Here is a 9,939-nt window from a genome sequence, read left to right as displayed (position 1 = left end):
GAGGTCCCTGCCTCATCTTATATTGCCGGGGGTAGGGTTACAGGTCGCTTGTTTACAAGAACACTAGTCGGATTCGACTAGTGAGTCCTACTCTAACTGCTACGAGTAGTTTCCTAATCCTCGACTAGTTCTTGTCCTCCATGTAGACCACGCCGTCCTGTACCTAGTCTCCATGTTTGACATGTCTTGGTGTACAGCCCTATATTTAGGACTGTCCAATCCTTTTGGTGAGCCCATAGATGTATGTACGACAGTAAGCAATTGTATAATTACTATGTGAGTTATGTAACTTTCCTGGATGCCATGGTTATTATGATTAAGCTCGTGATTAGAATATTTGTGTCCCATATCTAACATCTGCACGTAAGTTTGTGATTATGTGTCAGTGCTTCGATAAGAGAAACTGAGAGGGGGGGATCGAACCATCTGCGACAAACATTATACAATTAAGAGTAAAATGCATGACGAATCATTAAACTTGCACCAACTTATCACTCAAATCACTTAACTTGCAATTGGTACACATCGCATCATCAAACTTGCATCCTCATTCACCGGAGGTCCTTTTTTCCAAATAATACACACCGCATCACAAAACTTGCATCCTCGTCCACCAAAGGTCCTTTTTTGCTATGTTTGTTTGATCTGCCAACTGGAGGTGAAGATATAGAATTCGGTAATTGTTTTTTTGGGTTTCATCTTGCAGGTGTTGATGGTGATATATTCAGCATTGAGGTCCATCACAACAGATTCTTTTGTGGGCTTGGACCAAAACTATGCTATCAGAACTCCAGGTCGATTGGTGTTGTTGCAATTTTAATTATGTTGAAAGTTTTGTGAGCCTACAAGTAACTTTATATATTGTGCGTGAACTCAATTACAATCAGTTGTGAACTCAATTTTAGTAAGGCTGTGAATTCATGATTTTCATATGTTTTTGTGAGATGTGAACTCAAAGGGAATCGTAAATCTTCATAACGTACCCACAACCCTCACAAGTGTCATCCAATTCCATATCTTCACCTCCACTTGGCAGATCAATCAAATGTGGAAAAAAAGACCTTCATGAACGAGGATAAGTTTTAGGATGCGGTGTGTACCATTTGGAAAAAAAAAGACATCCGATGATGCAAGTTTGATGATACGGCATGTATTTAAGACGTGCATAGCACGTTTTTCATTAAGTAGAAGAGAATTACAATGAAACAACTTCTTGGTGACCCCAAAGCACACTTACAAGAACCACCATCAGCAACAGAAACGCAACAAAAGAAAAAAAAGAAACCCTACCACCACCACCACACTAAACACAACCTAAAACTACTGAAACCAACAGGAAAAAAGGTCACCAAGAACACACGCGCATCACCGATTGCCTAACAACCCGGAGCTAGTGGTGGTAGAGCTAGAATATCATGCAAGACGATGCCTCCAAGGGGGGAGCAACGCCAACGCCGCCATCGTCCGTCTGTCCACGGAGAAGCAGACCAAGTCTTCACCTAGCAAAACTAAATGGATTTGGTGGCCACGACAACGCCCCCAGCAAGGTGAGTTTAATTAAGGAACACAACCGTTGTCGACACTGGCAAATGCTGGACAAAAATTTCACTCCGACCCCAAAACCAACTCCCCGCAGCCGATCTCCAAGGCCTGGATGAGAGCCAAATCGTTGGGATGGCAGCGAGCAATCCACGGCAATGACGATGGGGAACATCCGCAGGCCAACGACCGCCATCACAATGACCCACAGACGACCAGTAGCGACCGCAACGACCAAAAGACCACCATGGGGGGAGAGGGGGTAGCCGAAGCCCTCTGTCCTTCCAGCAACATTTGACGGTGATGAACGGGACAACTCGTGGTAGCGGCAGCCGCCGAGGGGTGGCGGCGACCCGAAGCACCATGGGGAGGACGATGACCCATCCTCCCAACCCCGCTAGCAAAGAAGACGACTAGAGGAGGCATGACCTCACGAGCGACAACCATCGGCAGGAGCGACCAGAGCACGACCAAGGTAGGGGAGGAGGAAGAGAAAAAAGAGCGACCTTGGAGCCCGCGCCGCTGCGGCTGGAAATCCCGCAGATGCCCACCTCATGCCCACCGCACCAACGAAGAGGTGGGGGACAGCGAGTGGCGGCGACCTACAGCAGGGACGCTGGACACGGCAGCAATAATCGCCCCGCCTCATGAGCACCGGTAGATGGGGCGGTGGCCTAGGATGGCGGAGCGGCCAAGGCCGGCACCAGCGCCCGTCGCACCCGCTGGAGATGGAGGCAGCGGCGGCGCCGGGCGCGGGGGCGGGGGCCCCACCCATTGGCGAGGGCCCTCGTCATCAGGATGGTCGGGCCAGGCGCGGCCAAGCCGAGCCCCGGCGCCCGCCGCGGCCCGCCAGCACTGGAGGTAGGGGAGGCAGCGGCGGTGCCCACCGCAGCCTGCCGGCATCAGAGGCGGAGGTGCCCCCAGACCCACCCAAATCTAGGGTTTCCCGGGTGCCAAGAGGAGGAAAGGGAAGAGAGGAGAGGGGACGAGGAGAGGTGGAGAGGGTCGCTGGCGCGGGTTGGGGGCGGGGGAGGGAGGCAGCAGCGGGTGACCTTGTGAGGCGACCTCGACGTGGTGGGGTGAGGGGAGGAGAGGGGGAGGGAAGGGAGGAAGGTAGACGCACATGGCCGCCGACGGGCGGCTCAGGCAGGCCTCTGGCGGTGGGGTGGGAGCCCTCGAGTCGCCCTCGAGCGAGAGCGACGCGAGGGAGAAGACCTCTTTGATATGGCATGTATCAATTACAAATTAAGTGATTTGAGTGAAAAGTTGATGTGAGTTTAATGGTTCGTAATGCATTTTACTCTACAAATCAACAATTAAAGTCCACGATACAAATAGGCCAAATTCCTTACTCGCGAGCTCCCCGCCATCTCGCGGCTCGCGGTCAATTGCTGCGCGCGTGCGCGGCCGGGTAGTCGAACGGCAGCGGCTGCACGATGTCGTTGAGCGGCGCAGCATGGCGGAACCCGTACGCGCGGAGCACCTGGTCGTCGGCGAACCCCAGCGCGCGGCGCATCCCGCCCTCGCAGCTCTCCTTGGAGTACATCGGGTTCCGCCAGCCGCCACAGGGCTGGCACCCGACGAAGTGCGTGACGAAGGGCCGCCGCCACCCCCACTTCCCACCGCCCGCCGGGCCTGGAACGGCGGCCCCCACAGCCGCGTTCCGCGCCACCGCGTACCGCGCGTGCTCCCGCTCCGCGTGCCGCCGCCGGAGCCCCGGCGTGCTCCGCTCGACGGCCTCGTACCGCTCGGCGACACCGTCGAGGCGGTCCATGATGTCCACCCAGTAGCCGTGCAGGTAGTACTCAGTCTCGATGTAGGCCTTCTTCCCAAGCCGCTCCCAGTTGTTGAGCAGCAGGTACACGAGCGCCGACTGGTCGCAGGACCAGGGGGACCCTTTCTCAGTGAGCGACTCCATGATCACCTTGCCCCACCGTTCGTGCTCCGGGTAGGCGGGGCCCATGCGCGCCCACTCGTCCATGAGGTCGAGCGACCACTGGCAGTTGCGGATGAGGAACACACCGGTGTTGAGCCCCAGCCACGACCTCTTCCCGAAGAACCTCTCGAGGTCGCCGTGGACGACGAGGTTGTGGCCGGCGTACCTGGTGGCGAGCGGGGGGTAGAAGTCCATGTCGGTGAAGGCGGCGTCGGAGTCCACCCACCACACCCACTCCGCCTCCGGGTGGGCGAGCATGGCGGCGCGCACGATGGGGAGCTTGGCCCACGCGTACGTCATCGCCGGCTGCAGGAAGTCCCGGTTGTAGAGGAGCTCGATCCCGTGGAGGCGGCAGTAGTCGAGCTTGTTCTTGAGGAACCGCAGCATGAGGTCGTCCCCCGCGTCGCCGGCGCACGGCTCCGGCTGCGACCCGGACACCATCACCACGCGCTCCGGCGCGCTCCGCCGGCGGCCGCCGAGCCCGCGCGACCGCAGCCACGCCGCGCGCTTGGCGTCCCACCCGGTCATGCGGCGGCCGTCCACGGCGTCGTACGAGAGCTCCGGGTCATCGTAGAACGTGCGCGGCCCGTCCTCCGGTCCGGGGATGACCGGGGACGCGATCAGCTGGCCGCGCCCCGGCGCGAGGACGGACGCCGGGCCCAGGAGCGCGAGCACGGCCGCCGCCACGCCGGCGGCGAACACGAGCGCGTCGCGCGCGCGCCTCGGACTCGGCTTCTGCTTCTTGCGCGCCGAAGAGGAGGCGCAGCAGGACGGCGCGGCCATTTCTATTTGTCCTTCACAACGGTAAGCTGGATCATGTCCTTGAGCCTAGATGGGTCTGCTAGTGAGGTTTTGACTTGTTAGATAAACGTGCCGGACCAATTTTTTTACGAAGCGAGCAGACTTGACTTGCCATACCCGAGATACTTTTGTATGTACTATTTTGTAGTAGAAAAATAAACCAGCACGTACGCAACGCGGATTTTGCGCTTGCTTGTTTGCATTGCTTTGGTAGCTGCTGATGTGTACTGTCCAGAAACCACTTCATCAGCTTCTGCATGTTACCTCTGTTAATGCTGGCAGTTAAAATTTAAGCCACTAATTCTTGGCGTTTATACGTCAAATGCTTGGCCATAGAATATTATGCATAGCATCGGTAGCTGAGTGAGCACTGTTTTGATGCTTAAATGGCGGGGTTCCTACCTTCTCGCGATGCAGGTGCAGGTCTCAGTTTTACTACTCCTAGGTCATTTTTTAGATCCATATTTTTTCTACATATCTAAACATAATATATATCTAGACGTACAGTAAAATTTATGTATAAAAAAATTAAAATAATTTATAATTTGGGATGGAAGTACGTGAAAACGCGTCATAAATAATATGGGATAGATAATTAAGTTTAAAACATACTACTTTACACATACTATAGCGGTAATAGACGTTATAAACGAGCCTTACCTGTAAGGCCTCGAGAATAGGACCTAATCCTGGCAAGAGCGATGTTTAACAGCTGGCCAGTTCATTTCTCCGTCATAATTGTGGCGTCGATTTCGGCGCTGTATCTTCAACGCCGCCACATGCACGGCGTGGCTAGCTGCAGCCGGGAACAAACAGGCCCCTCTCACCGCATCCTGTGGCATCGTTTTTTGGCGTAAGCTGACGCTGTGCTCTGGCTGGGAGCTGAGCCAAGCATATGCTCTCACCACTTTCCTGGATGCTAGGATTGTTAGAATTAATTTTATCATTAGAGTCTTGCAAGTATTAGCATCCCCCACCCATCATCTCCGGACTCCAGATAATAGCTAGATACAGGATACAATTAAGGCCCACATTGGCCCAATTCCTTCGCGTCAATTGTTACGCGCGGGGTAGTCGAACGGCAGCGGGCGCACGCTGTCGTTGAGCGGCGCGGCGTGCCGGAACCCGTACGCGCGGAGCACCTGGTCGTCGGCGAACCCCAGCGCGCGTCGCATCCCGTCGTCGCAGCTCTCTCTCGAGTACATCGGGTTCCGCTCGCCGCTGCAGGGCTGGCAGCCGACGAAGTGCGTGATGAGCGGCCGCCGCCACCCCTTGTACCCGCCGCCCGCCGGGCCCGGCACGGCCCCGCTCACCGCCGCGTTCCGCGCCGCCGCGTACCGCATGTGCTCCCGCTCCGCGTGCCTCCGCCGGAGCCAAGGCATCCGACGCTCGACGGCCTCGTACCGCGCCGCGACCCCGTCGAGCCGGTCCACGACGTCCAGCCAGTAGGCCATGAGAAAGTAGTCGGTCTCGATGAAGGCCTTCTTCCCCAGCCTCTCCCAGTTGTAGAGCAGCAGGTAGACGAGCGCCGACTGGTCGTCGAACCATGTGCTGTTGCCCTTGTCGGCGAGCGAGCTCAGGACGACCTTGGCCCACTGGCCGTGCTCCGGGAAGGCGGGTCCCATGCGCGCCCACTCGTCCAACAAATCGAGCGACCACTGGCAGTTGCGGAGGAGGAAGACGCCATTGTTGATGCCCAGCCATGACTTCCTCTCGATCTTGTCGGGCCAGCCGTAGGCGACGAAGTTGCGGCCGGCGTACTTGGTGGCGAGCGGGAGGGAGAAGTCCATATCGGTGAAGACGGCGTCGGAGTCCACCCACCACACCCACTCCGCCTCCGGGTGGGCGAGCATGGCGGCGCGCACGATGGGGATCTTTGCCCAGTAGCTCGTCATGGCTGGCTGCAGGAAATCTCTATTGTACAGGAGCTTGATCCCGTGGAGGCGGCAGTAGTCGAGCTTGTTCTTGAGGAACCGCAGCATGAGGTGGTCGCCGGCGTCGCCGGGGCACGGCTCCGGCTGCGACCCGGACACCATCACCACGCGCTCCGGTGCAGGCCGCCGGCCGAGCCCGCGCGACCGCAGCCACTCGGCGCGCTTTGCGTCCCACCCGGTGAGGCGGCGGCCGTCGACGGCGTCGTACGAGAGCTCCGGGTCGTCGTAGAACGTGCGCGGCCCGTCCTCCGGCCCGGGGACGGGGAAGGCCACCAGCCTGCTCCCGGGCGCGCCGAGGACCGACGCCGAGCCCAGGAGCGCGAGCACGGCCGCGGCCACGCCGGCCGCGAACACGAGCACGTCGCGCGCGCGGCCCGCCAGCCTCGGCGGCGCGCCACCGTGCTGCTTGCCCGGCGCCGGAAAGGCGGAGACGCGGAGCGGCGCGACCTCCGACCCGGCCATCCGGCGTTAGCGTTCACTGCTGCAGGGTGCAGTGCAGGCAGGCCGCGCGCGCTCTCGCCTTTAATCTGGCCGGCCTAGCTTTGCTGCCGTTGGAGTTCGGGTGATCACGTGAGCGGCCAGCGCCCCGACGTGGAAAATTGTCCCGGGTCATAGTTTTTTCGTTTCTTCCTTTTGGGGGCCGTGCTGTGCACGTGGGTATGGCAGTCCGTAGTTCAGATATCACATATAAAAAAAAATGGTCCGCCCAAATAGGGCGGGTAGCTAGATTTTTCAATGCTAATATTTAGGCTAAATTTCACTTGAAAAAAATAAAAAATAGTTCTTTTTTTGTTATCACTTTTTTCATGATCTTGATAAAAGTATCATCATTTTTATCGTTATATTTTGTGACATGAAAGTAATATAAAAGAGAATACTTTGAATATAGTTTTCATTATATTTTTACTTGTCATTTGACACCCTTCATTGTCCTCAATGGTTACTGAGAACTCAAGATAGAGGTGCCATTGCCGAATTGTGCCTATCTCCCTACTGCGCTGGAGCCATTGGCCATCTCTTACACATCCGTCTCCGTATAGGAACCAACAATATTGGTTGTCCTACTTGCGAGAACCTTGTTTGATCCTGTGTTGATGGTACACCATCCATTCCCATGGCAATGATACCCTACTGCCCGAATCTGTCTCCCTGCCTCCTTTGGGAACAACAATTATATTGCTTAATTGCAACCGTGAGTTCCTCTTCCAGCAGCGGCAACATCAAGAAGTATCTTATCCACTCGAGCTCTAATATGTTGACATTTGACAACACCATCACACATTATTTATTTTCTTTATTTATATATTTCATTCTCTTTCCAATTTGTAGCATACTAATTTACTTGCTTTTCTTTAAAAAATCTATACGTGAAACATGCCAATTATGATGTCACAGGAACGTGATGTTTTTCTTTATTTATCTATTGATTCACTTTCAATTCGTAGCCCTCTAATTTACTTACTTTTTAAAATTTCAAATAAATATATTCATTAGTTATATTTGACATGGACTCTTTGGATTAGTCTACACTGTTAGATCATCATATTAGCAAGGTGGCGAGCGCTAATAGCGCAGGTAGCTAGCATTTTTATGACAATATTAGAAATTTTTCAAAGTTAATCTATGCATGTTATTTTGGGAACATGCATTCAAGAGAATAGGGAATACCTTATGTACAAACATATTTTTTATTTAATGAACATAATATAAAGATTGTTTTCATTTTTAACATGAATATAATTTTTAAATTGTTGACCGGCTATGTTCATTTTTGTTTGAGAATTTTGCTATGGTGATAAATTATCCCTAGACTTTTAAAAGAAGACCTAAGTGAGCGTCTACCACACATAATAATCAGAGTTTCATTTTGAATTTGAATGGAAACCTTAATGAGAATTGGTTGCATCCTCTTTAATTCTTATTGTATTCCAATATCTCTTTTGTGTTCTTTTCTTTGTTCTTCGATCTCCAATTGCTACATCTCCATATGCATGCATGCTCCCTTGTCTTACAGTTGTTGTACCTTTTTTGCACCAAGAATTGTCCAAATTCATTAGATTTCTTATTGCACTTGCAAAATATAGCCCTTTTCTAGCCAATTTGAAATTGCTCTGCTCCCAAGGAGCTTTGCCCCCTATGCCGCAATCATCGAGAACGCACGTCATTCCCTCTCGTTGAACACTATCTACATCTTTCTACATATGGATGGGCATGCATGCCAAACATCGATATAGAGTTTCTTTGTTCTATATGACATGGCTATTATGCCTTGACTACATCATCTTTTCTTTTCCAAACATTTTTCAGCCCTTAGGGTGATGCTCGATCTCCCTACCATGTTAGGATCGCGTTGTGACTTCGACATGGATGCACAATAGAGATCTTACTATTGCCGTGCCCTATTGCCCATATGCTCATTGTCATTGCGCTCTCCAAGTTGAGAGCTCCCTCATCGCATTCTAAATAAAAACTGCTTCTTAGCTCTGCTGGTCTCATCTTCTATCTTTTGATAGTGGAGGTCTTCTTCAAATGTTATTGTATTCAAGTTGCACTTCTTCATGGCCAACCTACTGCCTTTATCCATGTTCATCATCCTCTTGTAATCAGTTCCTTTTGACATCTGACGCTCTTTTGTCACTGCTAGATTGGAATATCATCATAGCTCTACCATGGCCATGCCATTGTGTCATATTTCTCTCCTTTCTTTTGATCCTAGTCGTTCTCCTTTCTTTTGATCAACTTTTTCCTTGATCATTGCTCTAAAAGATATGCACTACCTCATCATCTTTCATTTTGGAATAGTAGGGTAGCCTTATGATAACACACCGTGTCGATGTTGTTTATCCTCAAATCTTCTAATTGTAGTTTTGACCTTACTCTTTATAGTGGCAACATCTCTATAGGTGTCAATAAACCATCTATGCCTGCAGACACTTCCTTATAGCCATATAACCTTAAAAATTGGATCATTATCTCTAGAGCATCACATTTTATTCTTGTTCTTTGTTGAAGCGCTACACCACCGAACTTTCCCTTAATGGTCATACCATAGACAACCTCCTCACACCAAGGATATTTGGGAACAATTAATGATATACATGGATCTCCGTTGTGTGTGGGTGTGCTGCTTGATTAAGGTAGTGAGTATTGTATTTTAGCTTCATTCTGACAATGTCTGATAGATCTTACCAAGAACATATCTACTGATTTTTTAGGATTGATATATCTTACAAAGAATATATTTATTGATTTCTTAGGCTTCTAATGATATGGTTGAGCCATCACTTAGCTATTAATCCATGGGGACTAATTTGTAACATTTAATCTTTGTTTATCTGCTAGTAGCTTGATCAGAAGTAGAAGCATGGATCTTTGTATTGTTCTCCAAAAATTAGACGGTAGTAAGTTATAAAAATCGCGTTTTGTTTTACATGTTTTTTTTACCTCAAGCTGTTTGATGCTGCATCCCTGGGTGAAGATCTTTGGCTTGCTACTTTGAGTCCACATGTTGGGCATCCGCTATCCGGTGAAACCCACTACTTAAATTTACCTTTAGTACCGGTTGGTAACACCAATATAAAGGCCTAGATACATGCAATTTTTCACGTCGAATATGTACACGTTTGGTGCGTAGGTTTTGAACCCAAGACCGCCTAGCATGGAGCTTCCTTACCATCTCACCTACATAATAAATCTAAGGTTGGGAAGGGATGCTTTCCTTTTGAATTC

The 9,939-nt window shown here is 51.4% G+C and overlaps 2 protein-coding genes across 2 annotated transcripts; both read right to left on the bottom strand.

Moving 5' to 3' along the window:
• Positions 1-2,811: 2,811 nt before the first annotated feature.
• Positions 2,812-4,391, bottom strand: LOC117866938 (probable glycosyltransferase 6). The gene has a single exon (XM_034751240.2). The coding sequence runs from the start codon at positions 4,256-4,258 to the stop codon at positions 2,924-2,926; it is 1,335 nt and encodes a 444-aa protein (XP_034607131.1). The 5' UTR covers positions 4,259-4,391; the 3' UTR covers positions 2,812-2,923.
• Positions 4,392-4,827: 436 nt separating this feature from the next.
• LOC117866936 (probable glycosyltransferase 6) lies at positions 4,828-6,775 on the bottom strand. Its single transcript, XM_034751238.2, has one exon. It carries the CDS (start codon positions 6,670-6,672, stop codon positions 5,329-5,331), a length of 1,344 nt encoding a protein of 447 aa, XP_034607129.1. The 5' UTR covers positions 6,673-6,775; the 3' UTR covers positions 4,828-5,328.
• Positions 6,776-9,939: the final 3,164 nt, after the last annotated feature.

Source organism: Setaria viridis, chromosome 8 (genome assembly GCF_005286985.2).
Source record: "Setaria viridis chromosome 8, Setaria_viridis_v4.0, whole genome shotgun sequence".
Taxonomy (NCBI): domain Eukaryota; kingdom Viridiplantae; phylum Streptophyta; class Magnoliopsida; order Poales; family Poaceae; genus Setaria; species Setaria viridis.
Note: the sequence above shows the minus strand (reverse complement) of the source record. Positions and strands in the feature narration are given on the sequence as shown.

Bases quoted from the DNA above. Each gene is read 5' to 3' on its own strand.
- LOC117866938 (XM_034751240.2), bottom strand. From the start codon at position 4,258: ATGGCCGCGCCGTCCTGCTGCGCCTCCTCTTCGGCGCGCAAGAAGCAG.
- LOC117866936 (XM_034751238.2), bottom strand. From the start codon at position 6,672: ATGGCCGGGTCGGAGGTCGCGCCGCTCCGCGTCTCCGCCTTTCCGGCG.